General features: G+C 36.7%; 1 protein-coding gene across 10 annotated transcripts in view; it reads left to right on the plus strand.

Annotated features, from left to right (window-relative positions):
- Positions 1–19,601, plus strand: part of Luc7l3 (LUC7 like 3 pre-mRNA splicing factor) — a 31,437-nt gene that overhangs the window by 8,094 nt on the left and 3,742 nt on the right. For 8 of the 10 annotated variants that reach the window (XR_013436119.1, XR_013436117.1, XR_013436118.1 and 5 more), the window contains exons 2-9: positions 5,514–5,580; positions 10,084–10,123; positions 10,818–10,962; positions 11,398–11,472; positions 12,654–12,758; positions 15,460–15,621; positions 16,135–16,418; positions 17,500–17,660. Coding sequence is in view for 7 of the 10 variants with exons in the window: in XM_005321626.4 (XP_005321683.1) it covers positions 5,514–5,580; positions 10,084–10,123; positions 10,818–10,962; positions 11,398–11,472; positions 12,654–12,758; positions 15,460–15,621; positions 16,135–16,418; positions 17,500–17,660 (1,039 nt within the window). In the remaining 3 variants the exon portion in view is untranslated. The remainder of the gene's footprint in view (positions 1–5,513; positions 5,581–10,083; positions 10,124–10,817; positions 10,963–11,397; positions 11,473–12,653; positions 12,759–15,459; positions 15,622–16,134; positions 16,419–17,499; positions 17,661–19,601) is intronic. The other 2 variants (XM_040268953.2, XM_040268956.2) reach the window with 2 other exon arrangements.

Genomic DNA, 19,601 nt, shown 5'->3' on the forward strand with positions numbered 1-19,601 from the left:
GCTCTCTACCGCTGAGCTACAACTCCAGTCATGTCATTTTATGTTTTAATTTTGGACAAGATCTTGCTATGTTATGCCCAGGCTGACCTCAAACTTTTGATTCTCCTGCCTGAACTTCTCAGGTTACTGAGAGATTACAGGTGTCCAAACCCAACAACTGATGTTTTTTTCCAGTTGATTTTGGGAAAGCAGTTTAACAAGAATAATGCCAATAGCGTTAAATATTTGATTAGCTCAAGGGAGAAAATATGTTGCTTACTGTTGAATTCAAGTAGATACTGAAAGACAATAATCATTAAGATGTTCTTAGTATACTTTGGTGATTAGAAGAAAGTGATGTAGAATTAATTAATGAAACCTTAGTTTGAAGTAAATACTGAGGGGGGGAGTGAGAAAAGGACTCTGGTTAAGGTATAAGTCTTAGCCAGTATTTTCCCAGTTAATATTTATATTAAACCTCCCAAAACATTCTTATGTTAAATGATGTTTTTTCATTTAAATATTAATTCCATGGCCAGTTGCACAGGTCTGTGATCCCATCTGCTCAGAAGGCTGAGGTAGGAGGATTGCAGGTTCAAGTCCAGCCTGGGCAACTCAAAGACCCTGTCTCAAAAATAAAATAAAAAAGGTGGTGATGTAGCTTGGTTATTAGAGTGCTCCTGGGTTCAATTTCCAGTACTGGGGGTGGTGTTGGGAGACTGATTTATTAGATTGATTCCATGAATGTATTAGGGAATTGTTTTCACCTTTTTTTTTTTTCTTTTTTGGTATTATAAATGAACCAAGGGGAATTCTACCACTAAGCTACACCCCTAGCTCTTATTATTTTTTGGAGACCAGATCTGGCTAAGCTGCCTAGACTGGTCTAGAACTTGGGATTCTTTTGCCTCAGCCTCCTGAGTTGCTAAGTGTGTGCTGTACCCAGCTTACTTAACTATTTTTATGTTTTCCTTCTGAGTTTTTACAAAAATATATGTGCTTACTGTATTCAAACATAACAAAGAAGATAGTAAATAGTGCCCAGCACAGTGACACATTCCTAATAATCCTAGCTGCTTCAGAGGTTGGCTTAGGAGTATTGCAAATTAGAGGCCAGTCTGGGCAACTTAGCCAGACCCTGTCTCAAAATCAAAAAATAAAAGGGCTGGGGATGTGGGGATGTAGCTCAATGCTAGAGTGCCCTTGGGTTTGATACCCATTACACCCCCCCCCCAAAAGGAAACAATGAAGTATATTCTTATCCTCTCCCCGTTGCCAATTTTTCACCCATAATAGCATTTATCTTTAGGTGGTGCTGAGGATCGAACCCAGGGTCTCATACATGCTAGGCAAGTGCTCTACCACTGAGCTACAACCCCAGCCCTGGACTCTTTTTTCAATTTTTATTTTGGACAGGGTCTCTCCAAGTTTCCTAGGGCCTCACTAAGTTGCCAAGACTGGCAGTCTTCTTGCCTCAGCCTTCTTAGTTGCTGGGACAGCTCTGTTTCCATACCTGACTGGACTATCATTTTCTTATCTTTGCAGTGCCAGATACTCTCTTATTTTGCATTACTAGAGATTGAACTCAGAAGTGCTGTATCACTGAGCTACATCTCCAGACCATTGTATATTTTATTTAGAGACAGGGTCTAACTAAGGCACTTAAAGTGCTGAAGCTGGCCTTTAATTTGCAATCTTTCTACTTCATGTTCCCAAGAACCTGAGATTACAGGTTGTACACTTCTGCAACCTTTTCAGATACTGTTTTAATTTTTTAAAAAACACTTTTACTTTGTTTAAATGATAAAATGTTGCCATTAAAATTTTCTAGTCCGTTTCCAAGATTGGTTTTATTTCTGCCTTCTCTTTTTTTTTTTTTTTTTTTTTTTTTTTTTTTTTTTTTTTTTTTTTTAAAGAGAGAGTGAGAGAGGGGGACAGAGAGAGAGAGAGAGAATTTTAACATTTATTTATTTTTTTTCTTAGTTCTTGGCGGACACAACATCTTTGTTGGTATGTGGTGCTGCTGAGGATCGAACCCGGGCCGCACGCATGCTAGGCGAGCGCGCTACCGCTTGAGCCACATCCCCAGCCCCCTCTGCCTTCTCTTAACTGTTAGTTAAAACTGTGTTGATGAGATTGAACTTTTCAGGTCACTGGTGTTGCCTTTCATTTATGAAGAGGATCAATCAAAATTTGTGTTAAGATCCAGGCATCTGGTATTGTACACGCCTGTATTTTTGTAGGCTGAGACCAGAGGATTGCAGCAAGTTCAAGACCTTAGCCTTAGAGAGGCCCTAAGCAAGTTAGTGAGACTAATATAAGAAAAAAGGGCCGTAGATAATGGCTCAGTGGTTAAGTGTCCCTGGGTTCAATCCCTGCTACCAAAAAAATCTGTATGTTATGTGTGTCCCATCTATGGTCTGTCCTTATGCCTCTTACCTTCGTTTATCAGGTTGCTGGGTTCATGATAGACATTAATAAAGACTTGCTGGATAAAAAACTAAGCGAATTAGTTTGTATTTAAAGAGTTTGTAGGAGTATTAATTATAAAATATTTTTAGTTAAAATATCTCCAATTCCTAGGAAGGTTTTATTGGATAGAGTAATGAATAATATTGATGTACCATTAAATGGTAAAGCAATATCTTAAGGAGAGTTGAAGAATGGAAAGAGCATGTGGAACCGGACTGGGACAAGGGAGTCTAGTCAGGATTTCTAAGTAGTTGATACCTTCAGGGCAGGTCCTGTGGTTGATCTCTGCTTCTTACTTCCAAATGGAATAATTGGATTCAACTAGGTAGTTACTGGTTGGCTGACAGTCCTGTCTTATTTGGTCTACATAGCAATTAAAGACACTTTGAAAATTAACCAGTAAAGCAGGCGAATATTCCCCTTCATCCTAGTGTAACAAACATACTGTTTAATTTTTTAAAATTTTTCTATTTAGTTGTCTATTCATTTATTATAATACTGAGGTTTGAACCCAAGGGGCCTTGCACCTGTGAGGCAGGTACTCCACCTATGTTTTTTTTTTTTTGTGTGTGTGTGTGTGTGTTTGGTTTTTTAGGATTGGAGATTGAACCCAGGAAATGTGCTACCTCACCAGCTTGCCCCAGGCTGGTCTTGAATTTGAGATTTTCCTGCCTGAGACTCCCAAGTAGCTGGGATTGCATATTGCTATCACCCCTGGTATTAATAGTTGTACACAGATATTAAAATGTGAGGCTGGGGCTGGGTATGTGGCTCAGTGCCGAAGTGCTTGCCTAACATGCGTTAGGCAATGGGTTCAGTCCTTAGAAACACATACATACATACACCCCCCACACACACACAATACCAGTATAATATTGGTATAAAAGTATATCCATTGTTTAAACATGACATATCAATCTTTTGATGTGTTTGTGGATTTAATTCTTCTGAACATAGACTATGGAACCACACTGCTGTGAATGAATGTAAAAAAAAAAAAAAATCTATTTCAGATTTAGCACTCAGTCCTCAGTGTTCACAAATAACTCACTCAAGTTTGTTTTTGTGGTGCCAGGAAGGAATTAAACCCAGGGCCTTATGCATCTAGACTAGTGCCTCATCACTGAATCTATCTCTGAACTATGTCTCACTCTCAGTTAAGCAATCAAGTTTAATTTTTTTCCTCGAACACCCCTCCTTTTCCCTCCAGCCAAGGACTTAACTCAGGGCTTTATGCATGCTAGGCAAGCATTCTGCTCCTGAGCTAAATTCCCAGCCCTTCAAGCTTAAATTTAACACCACCTTTTCTTTCACATGTCATAGTTCATTGATAACCCACCTAGTAACAAGTTTTATGTGAAGGAAAGGTGATATTCTGGAATTTTGATTAAGTGGTTTGTGTGCAATATTACAAAATTAAATATGAAATAGAGCTGTTTGGTGATATATCTGAAAGTTAGAAATACCAATGAGAGAATTTAAAGTTGGTTTCATGTTAATAGTTTTCCCCATAATATAAGAACCCACCAAGAGTAATTTAGTGGGTGTTGACATGTGTGAAAATGTCTAATACATTTTTGTTGTTGTTGTTATTGTTGTTACTAGGGATTAAACCCAGGTGTGCTTTACCACTGAGCCACATCCCCAGCCTTTTTTTATTATTTTGAGACAGGGTCTCACTAATTGCTTAGGGCCTTTCTAAGTTGCTGAGGCTGCCCTAATACTTGGTGATCCTCCTGCCTCAACCTCGAAAGTCACTGGGATTATAGATGTGTGCCACCATGCCTGGCCTCTAATATATTTTATAGAAAATTAGAGGATCTTTAAGCAAAAAGATGGAGCCAAATTGCTTTTTAAAAAAAAATTTTAAAGTTGTTGATAGACCTTTATTTTTTATTCATTTATATAGGGTGCTGAGAATCAAACCCAGTGCCTCATAAGTGCTAGGCAAGCCCTCTACCACTGAGCCACAACCCTAGCCCCCAGATTGCTTTAAATGAGAGTTCTGTCTCATTTAGACATAATTCCCAAATCCTAATCTGATTTAGGTAGCCAGGCATGGAGGTGTATACCTGTAATTTCAGTGAGTTGGGAGGCTGAGGCAAGAGGATTGCAAGTTCCAGGCCACCCTCAGCAATTTTATTTATTTTTATTTTTTATTATTTACACATGACAGTACAATGATCTTGACATTTCATACATTTGAATCAAATGGGATATCATTTCTCATTTTTCTGATTGTACAGGTTGCAGAATCACATTGGTCATACAGTCATGTATATACATACAGCATAATGATGTCTATTTTATTCTGCTGCCCGTCTTTTTCTCCTCACAACATTATACACGTATTCGGTATAACGATGAGGGTCTCCCTCCATCTTCCGTGTAATTCCCTCCTTTTCCCTCCCACCTCTCTTCCCTATTTAGTGGTAATCTTCTCATACTCTTCCTCCCTATCCCATTTTGAGTCACCCCCCCTTATATTAGAGAAGACATTTGTTTTTTAGGGATTGGGTAACTTCACTTAGCATAATCTGCTCTAATGCCCACTCTCAGCAATTTAGAAAGATCCTGTCTTAAAATTTAAAAGAAGTCTGGGGATGTCAAAGCATCCTGGGTTCCATCTTCCATACAAAAAGAAAGGTAGAGTGAGATTATTACATGTTATGTGTGTATTGAAATGTCACACTGTACTACCCAATAAGTATGTACAATTACCAAAAAGTTAGTATGATTAAAAACAGTAAGGTTTTTTTATTAAAATTTTTTTTTCTTTATTCTAGCTTGTCTTTCGTGTACTTGTTTTTGGGGGCCCTGGAGTCAATGATTCAAAGTGGAAAATACTGATAATTCTGTCATTCCTGAACATTTTTTCTTTCATTGAAATTTTGAAGTATGAAAATAACTATTTAAACTAATAGTTTAACAAATTAAATTAGTCTTAAAAGATGAATGACACATGAAGAAATGAGAAAATATTGTTTGGTACCCATCTGTAATATAATTTTAAAACTAAGCAATTTTAAATAGTTAAGTGCCTTTGGTTTTTTCCCCATTAGGTTTGTAAATACTATCTCTGTGGTTTTTGTCCTGCGGAGTTATTCACAAATACCCGTTCTGATCTTGGTAAGTTAATTTTCAGTGTAACTTTTGTCAAATGTATGATTTTATAAATACTTTCTTTGTAATTCTTGAAAATTACTGATAAGTAATTTCTTACTTGGCTAAATTTTTTAATATGTTCATAAACGCCTATGTGATTATATATGACTTAGCTGGATAGAGTGGCACAAGCCTTTAAATCCTATCTACCGAGGAGGTCAAGGCAGGAGGACATCAATTTTGAAGCTAACCCAGGCAATTAGTGAGACCCTGTCTCAAAATTTTAAAAATGGGCTGGGTGTGTGTCTCCATTGTAGAGTGCCACATCCCCACTACAGGGTGTGGCAGGGAGATGGCTTACTTAAACATAATGTCTATTTCTGTTCCCTTCTAAAATTCTACTAAAATGAAAATTTAAAAAAACAATGACAGTGAAAAGAGATAACATTAGAGATGTCAGCACATTTATAGAAGATAGCAAATATTACCAGAGCAGAGAAACTTCTATCCTTAAAAGCCTATAGAAAAGAGTACTAAGTGGAAGTGCGTGAGTACAGCCTACCCCTAGGCAGGTTCTGGATATGGTTACCACAGAAGGGAGGGCTGAGTCATGGGGCTAAAATTGAGCGGTAAGTGTAAGTTAAGGGTTTTTCAACTGTGACACTATAAAATTTTTGAGCCAGTTTTTGGGAGCTGTACCATGCATTGTAGGATATTTAGCAACATACCTGTCCTATACCTTTATATGTCAGTAGCACTCTCCAGCTGTGACAGCCAGAATTGTCTTTAGACATTGCCAAATGTTTCCTGAGGGGACAGATTGCTCTTGGTGGAGAGCCATTAGTTTAGGTGGTCATGTGCATCTGTTGACTTTACCTCTCTCACCCCAGTGCCCCAGGAGGATAAAGGGTTACATTCTACATTGGACTAGAGAGATTATTCATCTGAACTACAAAATTGCAAAAATTTTTGTTAATTGACAAAAGTCAATTATTTCAAGTATGGTACATAATTAATATTCTAGATCCTTAAAAGAAAAGTTAATTAATCAACATCTTTGCTTTTGTGTGTTGGGAACATATAAGGGCTGGAAGAATCTAGATCTTGAAATTCTAGATAGAACAGGACAATGATGAGTGATAAATGAGACTACAATAGATTAAATGAGACTGTATTCTTTTTTAGTACTGAGGTTTGAACTTGAGGTGCTTATCTCTGAACCACATCTCGAGCCATTTTATTTTATTTTATTTTTTTACTGGCGATTAAACCATTGAGCTACATCCCCAGCCCTTTTTATTTTTCATTTGGAGACAGAGTCTCATTAAGTTGCTGAGGCTGGCCTCAAACTTGTGATTTTCCTACCTTAGCCTCCTGAGTCTGTATTCTTAATAGTGGGGTTTTATTCTTCCCTCTTTGCAGAAGAATAAAGCTAGATTTTTTTTTTTTTTTTTAAACTGGGCAGAAGAGAATTCTTCTGCAGAGAAAGGACAGTTTCAGAGATGTGATGTCTTTGAATATTGACCCTTGGGGGATCTCCTAAAAGAAAATCTCAGTACCTGATTTTCCTTTGGTAAAAAGCCCTTAGTGACAAACTGCCTATCCATTAGCAGCTTCTAGGCAGATTGTGGAAAAATTTTTAAAAATCAGTTGTTGCCAAGGAACACCAACCAGGTACTTGAAGAAAGTCTTCAACATGAGAGACTGACAGAACCAATAGCAGGATGGGAGTCTTAGTGGAATTAGGTAATGGGGAAACTGTTTGAAATTAGAAAAATACTGTTTCAAAAGATTGATTGATATATAATGAGGAATTGAACCCAGGGTCTCATTGCATATTAGGCAAGCAGCACTCTACCACTGAGCTATATCTCCCAACACTTTTTTTTTTTTTTTTTTTTTTTTGAGACAGAGTCTTGTTATATTGCTCAGTCTGGTTTTGAACTTGGGATCCTCCTGCTTCAGCCTCCTGATTAGTTGGGATCACAGGTGTGTGCCATCATGCTCAGCAAAATCTTTAGTATCACACACTTATCAGAAAGAACAGAATAGTATACACAGGAACCTTTGAAAAATTAGAGCTGTTAGAAATTAGAACTGAGGAAATCTGAAGTAAAAATCACTAGAAAGATTTGAAAATAAAATTAAGAAAATCGGCTGAAATGTTGGGCAATCGAACAGTATAAGATAAATTAGATTGGTCCATACAGAGAATACAGACATGGGAGGAAATTATCAAATATGTAAGAAAAAAATTTTGCAGTACATAGTGTGATCAGTCTTTAGATTGCGTAGTTATTCAAGCTGACTGCGCAATGAATGGAAAGATTTAGGTTGAGGTATATCATATTTTAGAACATCAAGGGCGGATGTGTGTGTAGGTCATAGAATTATGAATCAGAATGGCCTAAGACTTGTCAGTAGCAACACAGGAATCTTGAACACTGTAACAGAAACACCCTCAGTGTTCTAAGTGAATATACGTTTTTATTAAGGTTTGCAATATAGCTGAACATCAAAGTAGAAAAGTGAGAGACATATTTAGACATGTAAGATTTTTTTGGGGGGGTGGGGGGTATTGTGAATTGAACCCAGAGGGGACTTTACCACCAAGCTATATCCCTAGACCTTTTTGAGATGGGGATAAGTTGCTGAGGCTGGTCTTGAACTTGTGATCCTCAGCCTCCCCAGTTGCTAGGATTATAAATGTGCCTTTGTGCGGGACTAGACATCCAAGGTTTTAACATCTCTTTTTAAAGACTTTTCTGAGAGCAGAAAGGGAATTCCTCAGGGTGACAGCTCAATAGTAAGCTTAGAAAATAAGCATCCCAGATTGAAGCAAGACAGAAGGCTCATGGAATAAAGCCCAGCTGTTTATCTGATGTATTTTGAGCCCTAAAGGGAAATTAGTGTTAGTAAACTATCTAGTTTCTAAAGCTGAGTTCATATGTTTGAGAAGGATCTAGAAATTGGCATGTAGAAAACAAATGAAAAAAATTCCAAGAGAGATACATCAGAGAGTTCATCATGATGTTCCTTTTATTTAGCTCAGAAGGGAATATTTGGTCAAAATATAAACATCAAATCTTTTTTATCCTAAAATTTTGGTGTTTAAGATCAGTACACCAAGAAAAAGCAAAATAAGAATAACATTTAGAAATACGGAGGTAAATTCCAGAAGAAATAACTTTAAATGTTGAAATTGGTTGGTTTTTGGAGACTAGAGTGCTTGTTTGGTGCTATTTGCAGGTAACATGAAAATCATAAATGTCAGTGGTGGTTCAGATCAGTGCTACCACATCTAAGTTTCCTTTGGTGGTGATAAGGAACAATTTCCTTTCCCTTCCATCCCTCTTGTCTTGTCTTCCCATATAGTTGCTTTTCATTATTTTCTCCTTGAAGAATGAAGACTAATTTGCATGTGCTGTTGGGCATAATGCTTCATGGTTTGTTAGGATCAGTTTGGGTGCCTACAGACTACTAAGTGATTAAATGGATTTATTGGTTATTTTATTTTTTAATATATATTTTTTTACTACAGTACCAGGATTTAAGCACAGAGCTTCACACATGTTAATAATCAAATGCTCCACCACTGAGCTACATTCTCAGCTCTTTTATTTTGTGATAATATTTAACTTAGTTGCCCAGGCTGATCTCCCAACATTTTTCTTTAATTGTTCTTGTTAGATATACATGACAGTAGAGTATATTTTGACATATTAAACCAACATGGTGTATAGATATACATGATATGAAGTTAATCTGGCCATGTATTTATGTATGAATGTAGGAAAGTTATGTCTGATTTATTCAACTGTCTTTCCTAGCCCCATCTGCCGTCCCTTCTCTTCATTCCCCTTTGTTTAATCCAGTGAACTTCTATTCCCCCCATTTTTACTATGTGTTAGTATCCGCATATCAGAGAACATTCAGCTTTTGGTTTTCGGGGATTGACTTACTCACAAATGCCATAATTTCTTCTTCCTTTTTAAAAATATTTTTATTAGTTATTGATGGACCCTTATTTATTTATTTGCTTATATGTGGTGCTAAGAAGCAAACCCAGCGCCTCACACATGCTAGGCAAGCCACAACCCTAGCCCCACAATTTCTTTTTTATGACTGAGTAATGTTCCATTGTGGTCTTCCAACTTTTGGTCTTCCTGTCTCAGTTTTCTGAGTAGCTTAGATTATAGGTATAGGTATGGTTCACAATGCCCAGCTTCTTTTTCTCTTTTAAAAAAGGAAAAAATGGGCTGGGGATGTGGCTCAAGCGGTAGCGCGCTCACCTGGCATGCATGCAGCCTGGGTTCGATCCTTAGCACCACATACAAACTTGTGTCTGCCGAAAACTAGAAAATGAATATTAAAAAATTTTCTCTCCCTCCCTCCCCCCCCTCTCAATCTCAATGAATGAATGAATAAATGAATAAAAAAGGAAAAAATAACTTTTGGTAAGAGGAAAGGTTGTTAACTGTTACAAAATAATTTATACATTCCTATTATTCCTTTTTTTTCTCTCAGGTCCATGTGAAAAAATTCATGATGAAAATCTACGAAAACAGTAAGTTGGACTTTTGTTCTTTTTCTCCTAGTCATTATTGATTTAAAGGGACAACTATTATAGAAGTAATTGGAATTGCTATAAAATAATTGAATACTAGAGATTCATTCACTGACTTGGTGTGGTAAGAAAGTTATATAACTTTAATAATGGTATTGTTAGCTGCCAGGAGTATGTGTTCTATGCCAAACTTTTGTATATCACAGTTACTTTTGAACAGCCCCAGTTTTTGTTTTGTTTTGTACTAGTGGGGATGAATCTAGGGGTGCTTTACCACTGAGCTATATCCTCAGGCTTTAAATTTTTTTTTTTTTTTTTTGAAATTTTGAGACATGGTCTCTCTAAGTTCAACTTGCAGTCCTCCTGCCTCAGCCTCCCAAGTCACTGGGGTTATATGCATGTGCCACCATACCCTGCAAGCCCCAGTTTTATAGATGAGACCTAATCTAGGTCCAGGGTCACTGACACATCTGGTATAGTGGTAGAGCTGGGGAGTCAAATTCCTTTGTTAAACCTGTGTTCTTAACCAAACCTGTTGCAGCATATTGTCTTCTCTTCAGGATGAGAGACAACAAGAAATTCACTTCATATACATTGCTTAAGGTTCAGCTTAAGTGCTGTAGTCCTTGAGACTAGTTAATATAGAATGTATGAATTGAAATGGATAAATGTGTGTTCATTTTCATTTTACCAGGTATGAGAAGAGTTCTCGTTTTATGAAAGTTGGCTATGAGAGAGATTTTTTACGATACTTACAGAGTTTACTTGCAGAAGTAGAACGTAGAATCAGACGAGGCCATGCTCGACTGGCATTATCTCAAAACCAACAGTCCTCTGGGGTAAGTGTAAAGTGGATTTACAGTCGATTTCTTCTTCTTCTTTTTTTCTTCCTGTGGTTCCAGTCATCAAACCCGGGCCATCCTAGGCAAGTGCTCTTCCACTGAATTGCATCCCTAGCCAAATTACAGTCTGAATAAAGGTTCTTTGTTCTTTGGAGACTCCTAACATTTTGTCTTCTATTCCCTACTTTGTACTTTTAGAAAGATATAAAACTTGAAAGGCATTTTTTCAGTCTTAACTATTATAACCTTGTTTTGCTAATCATAACATTTTTCTAAGTGTCACTAACTGACAAGATTGTGATTTACTGACAAATTGAAGTTAGTTAAATTACTATTCTTGTGATTAAACATTTTAATTATTAAATAAAAATAATATGTGAGAGTTTGAATGTTTGCTTTTTACTTGTTGATGACACATTTTGTTTTCAACAGGCAGCTGGCCCAACAGGTAAAAATGAAGAAAAAATTCAGGTTCTTACAGACAAAATTGATGTGCTCCTACAGCAGGTGAGAATTATATTCATTAATGTCAGTTAATATTTAAGTCAGACACTTAACTAATGTGAGAATGACACATATGAAAAGATACTCAACATTATTAGTCCTTTAGGAAAATACACATTACAACCACAATGAGATTACTTTTGTTTTAAATGGCCCAACCGGGCGCTGTGGTGCAGGTTTGTAATCCCAGCATCTTAGGAGGCTTAGGCAGGAGAATCATGACTTCAAAGCCAGCCTCAGGAAAAGTGAGGTGCTAAGCAACTCAGTGAGACCCTGTCTCTAAATAAAATACAAAATAAGGCTGGGGATGTGGCTCAGTGCTCCAGTGCCCCTGAGTTCAATCTCCGGTATCAAACAAATAAATAAGGCCCATACCAAGTGTCAGTGAGAATTTGGGCTAACTGGAAAAATAAACCTTGATGGTAAATGTAAAATGTATAGCCACCTTGGAATAGAGTTTATGTGTTTCTTAAAAAGTAAAAAATAAAACATGAGCTATCCTCTTCTAAGAAGTATTTACCCTAGATAATTGAAAACATGTCTACACAATGACTTATATAACAGTAATCTTAAGAGATTTGTTCATAATGGACAGAAAATAAAAACCCTAAGCTAGCAATAATTCAAATGTCCATCAACAGGTAAGTGGATAATTAATTATGATATAACCATACAGTGGAAATTGAATATTGGATAATAGAAAGGAATTAACTACATGTAAAGTATAATGAATCTTAAAATAATTAGAGTGAAAGAACCCAGGCCATTAAAGGAATACAAACTGTATTCAATTTGTGTAAAGTTTAGAAAATGCAAAATAATCTTAGTGACAGCAAAATCATTGTTTGCCTGGGCATATGAGTGAAGTGAGATTGAGGTTGGAAAAAGCACTAAAAAGGGGGAGAAACCTTACAGAGTGGTGGGATATATTCATTATCTAGATGCTGGTGATGATTTTCATGGGTTTGTGCCTATGTCCATACATCAAATTCTGTAACTTTATTTTATTTAATGTCATTAAGGCTGTTAAAAAAAATCAAAACGGTAAATTAAACCCAAAGAGATTTCACTAAACAAACAAAATTAAAAACCCCACAATACTAACGAAGCATGGGAGGAATATAAAAATATTTAGTTTGATTAGAAAGGATTTTGATTTTGGTTTTTATCCCTATCCTTTTTAGATTGAAGAATTAGGATCTGAAGGAAAGGTAGAAGAAGCCCAGGGAATGATGAAATTAGTTGAACAGCTAAAAGAAGAGAGAGAATTGCTTAGATCTACAACCTCGGTGAGTAAACCTACTTTCTTTTAAATTACCTAGCCTGTTAAAATATAAATTTCTTGGGATTAGTTCCTAATTGAGAACCTTTGAAGATATTTTCCCTAATATCCTAAATAATGAGTCATCAAACATTTTCTTCAATATGTAATATAGGTTTGCACGTCACAGCTTCTAAGCTCTGCTTCATATTGTGAAAGTAGCCTTAGACAACCTGAAAATACAGAAAAAAAAAGAAAAGAAAATTAAAAACCTCAACTCATTTTCTTCTATAATATACTGACAACTCAGATAATTTTTTGTTTGTTTATAGTTTAGCACTGGGAATTAAGTCAAGGATGTCAGGCAAACTATCTGTCTCTTAGCTACACCTCTAGCCCAGATTATTATTGTGATCCCTAGATGTGTGGGGTTTTCATCCCGCTAGCAAGTGATCAGTTCTGCAGCAGCAGGCACCAACTGGAAGTCTTATAATTTAATTCAGGTCTGACACTGTCTAGCCAGGAGATAGTGTTAGATCTCATAGATTAAGGACTCAGTCTCTAAGACTGCTCCAACATGGGCACACCATTTGCCAGTCACATGCCCCAGGTTTTGTTTTGTCTTTAACCTGTGCTTTTGATCTACTGGCCATAAATTCATTGTTGCCACAAACCTTTACCTCAGGTTCAGTTAATTTGCTTGGGTTCCATCCCCAGCTCCACAGGAAATAAAAATACAATGGGGGGAAAAATGGATATTACAAAGGATGCAAATGAAGAATTGCATAGGTGAGGTATGGGAGAAGGAATACAGAACATCCATGCCCTCTTTGTGTGCACCATCTTTCAAGAATTTCCAGGTGTTCAGTTTCTGGAAGCTCTCTAGACCTTGTTCTTTTGGAGGTTTATGAAGACTTCATTGCATGAGCATGATGGAAGTGTGGATAATCATAGAGAAATGTGATTAAAAAATATGATGTAATGCAATAAACTAAGTAGGGAATCCTAGCAGTGTAGCATTCTTCCTGGGTATTGGGTAGAGTCCCTTCTGAATTAGGGGTCCTGGGATCTACTGTTAGATAAGGCAGGTCAGAGAATTTCTTTATGGCTAACTCCAAAATAGAAAGAAGGGAAAAGGTTTCTTTCTATGACCTACAGTGGTGAAGAGAATATTTAATTTGTATGCCCTGCCTCGGGGAAGGAGTTAAGAACCAGGAACCATGGGTGAAAACAAAACAAAAAAATACATGTGTTTCTCAGAATGTATAAACAATTGGATATGGTTATGTTCTATCAATAAAACATTATTTTCAATAGTAGTTCTTGGGCTGCCAGCTTGCTGACTTCTGTTTTAAATCATAAATATGCATTTACATCTGGGTTTTATTTTCATTTTTGTTGCAGTATGTTACACAGTACATGTTTATCTTAATTAAAAATTAGCGGACTCTTAAAATACCTCCTACTTTGTTAACTTTTTTTGGTACTGGAAATTGAACCCAGGGGCACTTTACCACTGAGTCACATACTCAGCCTTTTATTTATTTTTTTTAATTTTAAGACAGGGTCTCACTAAGTTGCTCAGGCTCACTTCAAACTTGTAATTTTCCACCTTCAACCTCCTGAGTCACTGGGATTATAGGCATGTTGCCACCACCCTTTTTTATTTCAAGACAGGATCTCACTAAGTTTTTCAGTGTAGTTTTGAACATGTAATCCTCTAGCCTCAGCCTCCTGTGTATCTGGGATTACAGGTGTGTGCCATCTTCTTAATGCTTTTTGAATATGCACAGATGCCTACTGAACCTACAGAAGAAATGTGAATTCAGACTAAAATAGATAATTTCCTGAAAGATAGTTTAAATTTCTCAAGGTGATGTGGATATTAAACAGTTAAAAGTTGAGTAGTCATCTCAGCACCTTTCTTAGATGACAGGCAAGTTGATTGCTTTTGCCATGTGACCAGCCACTCTTAAAAAGTAGACCAATTGTTGTTCAAATGGAAAATAGTGAGATTTTTTATTGGTTTCTCAGCTATTCTTTTTATTTTTGGTTCTTTTTTGTTTGTTACCACGGATTGAACCCAGGAGTACTTAACCACTGAGTCACATTCCCAGCCCCCCACCTCCCACTTTAAATATTTTTTTTTTAGTTGTAGATGGACATGATATCATTTATTTTATTTATTTATTTTTATGTGGTGCTGAGGATGGAACCCAGTACCTCACACATTCAAGGCAAGTCTCTACCACTGAACTAAACTCCAGCCCCCAGCCCTTTTATGCTTTATTTGAGACAGGGTCTCATTAGGTTTCCTGGGGCCTCACTAAATTGCTGAGGCTGGCTTTGAACTTTAAATCCTCCTGCCTCAGCCTTCCCAGTTACTGGGATTACAGGTATGCACCACTATGCCTGGCCCTCAGTCTGCAGTTTTATTTGTTGTTGCTGTTTTATTTTTTTTATTTTTGTAGTTGTAAACAGGCAGTATGCCTTTATTTTGGTATGTGGTGCTAAGGATCGAACCCAGTGCCTCACACATGGTAGGAAAGTGCTCTGCCACCTTGGAGCCACAGCCACAGCCCCTCTTTTTGGGTCTTGATGAGTTGGTGAGGCTGACCTTGAATATGGGTTTCTCCTGCCTCAGCCTTCTGAGTTGTGGGGTTTACAGGGCCTACAACACTGTGCCGGACTTAGATGTTCACTGTAATAACTGATATTTATCATTTCAGACGATTGAAAGTTTTGCTGCCCAAGAAAAACAAATGGAAGTTTGTGAAGTATGTGGAGCCTTTTTGATAGTAGGAGATGCCCAGTCCCGGGTAGATGATCATTTGATGGGAAAACAACATATGGGCTATGCCAAAATTAAAGCTACAGTAGAAGAATTAAAAGTAAGTTTCTTGTAAGCATATATTTTTAACTTTAGTTAACACTGAATTATAACTTTTGGCTATAACTAGCTGTCACTAAAAATAACTATTTTAACATAGCTAAAAATGGTCTCCTGGAGATATAAACCACTCATTAATATTTTATTGATGTTTGTATTTGTTTAAAGACATGATAATCCCTGTGAAGTTTTGGTCTTCATCAAACTGATGTACTATTGTCACTCTAAAGTATTAAAATTTGGGGAGAATTACCTGAAGAATTGGTAAAGTAATGATATCTTGTGTACATACATAGAGTATTGGAATAGATACAATTCCCCTGAGGGCATTGAATTCTGTAAGTTGGCCTACAGATTGCTTTGCATTAGGTATTATATTTTTACTGTTTTTAAGATTTTAGTTGTGTAAAAATGCAATCTGAGGGGTTGGGGACCCAGCTCAATGGTAGAGTGCTTGCATAACAGTTGTAAGCCCCACAAAACAAAAATCAGAAATCCAACTTGATTTTCCTAGGAAAAGTTAAGAAAAAGAACTGAAGAACCTGATCGGGATGAGCGTCTTAAAAAAGAGAAACAAGAAAGAGAAGAAAGAGAAAAAGAACGGGAGAGAGAAAGGGAAGAAAGGGAAAGGAAAAGACGTAGAGAAGAGGAAGAAAGAGAAAAAGAAAGAGCTCGAGATAGAGAAAGAAGAAAGAGAAGCCGTTCACGAAGTAGACATTCAAGCCGAACTTCTGACCGAAGATGCAGCAGGTCTCGGGACCATAAAAGATCAAGAAGTAGGGAAAGAAGGCGAAGCAGGTATACAAAACTGTACAGCAGGGTCTCACTCATAATGACCCCATAATAAGCAGTAGTAATTACTGATTTTATTCATTAGGATGATACTTGAAAATATGGATGCTCCTCAGCTTAACAGTTGAGTTATCAGTTAAGCCTGTTGTAAGTTGAAAATAATATAAGTGAAAATGCATTTTGTACACCTGTAGAACATCAGAGTTATTTACCTTTACGATTGTGTGACTGATTAAGAGCTGTAGCCAGTGTCCAGTATCAAAAGAGATACATCAGGATATTGTATCACATATTATGGGGGTATAACAAAATTCTAAATTTGAACTACTGGATTTTGCTCTTAACATTACTTTTGCACTGTCGTTAAGTTGAAAAAAGTTGAGGACTGGCTGTATTCTTAAGTACCGTGATAGAAAATGAATTTTCAGTCAGCGAATGGTCCCATCTTTATTTATTTTTGGTACTGGGGAATGAATTCAGGGGCTCTTAGCCACTGAGCCACATTCCCAGCTCTATTTTGTATTTTATTTAGGGACAGGTATCACTGAGTTGCTTAGTGCCTCAATTTGGCTGAGGCTGGCTTTGAACTGGCAATCCTCTTGTCTCAACTTCGAAAGCCACTGGGATTACCGGTGTACACCACCATGCCCGGCTAAAATGATCCCATCTTTAGGGCAACTTCTTCACTATTTCCCATCTGTCTAGTAGATTTGTTAAAAATCTGTTTAGAAGGTTACTATACAGATGGTTTGTCTCTTACATGCCTTCTCTTTTCACTAATTCTAGGAAGAAACAAAATATGAAATCACCTTTGCTGTTTTAATTAGAATTATAGTTGGAAATAAGTCTTAAAAGAGCAGTGATTACTGTCTTGATTTGTAACTGTGATAAATTGAGTTTAGAACGATTTTTTTGTCATTTTTAATTAGGATTTCCAAAGTAAAATGTTTTAGTAGTAAGCTCTGTTTGCTTTTTAAGGGAAAGTTTCGTTTTATCTTGTTAATTATTCAACAGTTTGTATTTCATGGCCCTTTTTTATTGTAATACTAGTTGAAGTTGGCTTTCTTTTCTGTTTTAAATTATTAAGAAGTAGAGAGCGACGAAGAAGCAGAAGCCATGACAGATCAGAAAGAAAACACAGGTCTCGCAGTCGAGATCGAAGAAGGTCAAAAAGCCGAGATCGAAAGTCATATAAGCACAGGAGCAAAAGTCGGGACAGAGAACAAGACAGAAAATCCAAGGAGAAAGGTTAGTTTATAAGAGAATTCAGTTCATTGAGTGGCTTACCACAACTTAGTATCTTTTTTTTTTTTTTTAATCTAACAGTTCATTTTCAAGGTGTATTTATTCATTTAAGGAACACTATTTAGTAGAAGACAGGTGTTCTCCCCCCCCTGCTCAGATTTGAGAGTGACAGGTGACCTGAATTTTCATCAAAACTACACCCTTCAGTTGGTAACCTGAGATTTTTCATATAGAAATTTACAGGGTTATTCAGAGTTATTAGGCTGTAGAATTTGTTACGTAATTCACTGCAAGATAGTATTCCATAATGTCTTGCAACATAAATGTACATTGTCACGTCGATTCTCATAACATTCATGATTCAGTTAATTTGGTAATTAGTTTCTAAGTTCTCAGAAGTCAAATACCTTATGTGTTAATCATGTTTTATATTGAATTACCATGCTCTTTCCCTTCCATGTTCTGTAACTTCCCCATATCTGAAACACTATGCTATTAGCACCATTATTGGGCTTTTAAATTTTGTTATGGCCGTAGTGGTATACGCGTGTAATCCCAGTTACTTGAGAGGCTGAGGCAGGAGGATCCCAAGTTTGAGGCAGACTGGTAATTTTTTGAGACCCTTTCTTAAGAAAAAAGAGCTGGGGTTGTAGCTCAGTGGCAGAGTGTCACTCGATCCCCAACACCCAAATTGACTTTGGCGTGTTTTCACAAAAATAGTCTCTTGCTTGACATGGTAGTGCATGAGTAATCCTGTGACTCTGGAGGCCTAGGAAGAAGGATCAAAGTTCAAGGCTAGCCTTACTGAGTGACTTTTTCAATATAAAAAATAAAATGGGTTGGGGATGTGGCTTAGTGTTGTTTAATCCTCAGTAACAAAACAAAAAAAAATAGTCTCATCTTTTTTTTTTGAGAATTTTTTTAATATTTCTTTTTTAGTTTTTGGTGGACACAACATCTTTGTTTGTATATGGTGCTGAGGATCGAACCCAGGCCGCATGCATGCCAGACAAGCGCGCTACCGCCTGAGCCACATCCCCAGCCCCTCATCATCTTTTAACTTAGCCTTTATAAAAAGATAATTCTCTTAATCATTAAGGGCTCCTTTCTGCATTTTATTTTCACATTCTTTCAGCATCTTCTATTTTGTATTGACAGGGCTGTATTTGCTTTACATGGTTTTAGGAATGAGTGAAAGGGCCTGTTTATAATTTTCTCAGCTGAACTATTTCCTCCTGTTCTAAATATCTTTTTTCCATGTTTGATTACATATATATATATATTTTTTAGTTTATTATGCTCATCTTTATGTGGTACTCATGTAGAACCTGTCTTCTTTTGTCAGACTTAAATTTTTTGCTAAATTGAGTTAGAAAGGTATCAACATGAACAGTGAGCTTTTGGGAAGGGACTCCTAATTTTGTGTTTCTAATAAGTGTGCCCTAAGTATCTTACATATGTTAGCCTTTTCTGTAACAACGAATAAATACTGAAAAGTAAGAACAAGGATGGGTTTTTCAACTTTATACTGTAAAGAACTTTAATATTTGCCAGTTAAGTTCAGAAATTACCTTTATCCTTAAAGGCAGTTGCTGTAAAGGGTTACTGATTTCTATTAGTTTTGAGAAAATTTCACCCAACCTTTTGGAAAAACACTCAATGTAATTTTGGGGTGAGGTGTTAACTGTTAAGAGCCCCGTGTAGATGTCAGAGATCAAATTAATCACCACAACAACCCCTGCTTTTAGCAGTTTTTAAATTCTGTATACCTGTTACTTGAGTTGCCCTATTCCATTTGTGCTACTTAAAATAAATTGGGTCAGTTTGTATGAACAAAAGCTAGCATTTAAAGATATCCTAAATTGCCTATCTATAATCCCAGTTGTAATGATGGCATGGAATTTAGTGAAATTCTTATATAAGCAAAATAAGCCAAGATGTTTA

This window comes from Ictidomys tridecemlineatus, chromosome 3, assembly GCF_052094955.1.
Source record: "Ictidomys tridecemlineatus isolate mIctTri1 chromosome 3, mIctTri1.hap1, whole genome shotgun sequence".
Classification (NCBI taxonomy): domain Eukaryota; kingdom Metazoa; phylum Chordata; class Mammalia; order Rodentia; family Sciuridae; genus Ictidomys; species Ictidomys tridecemlineatus.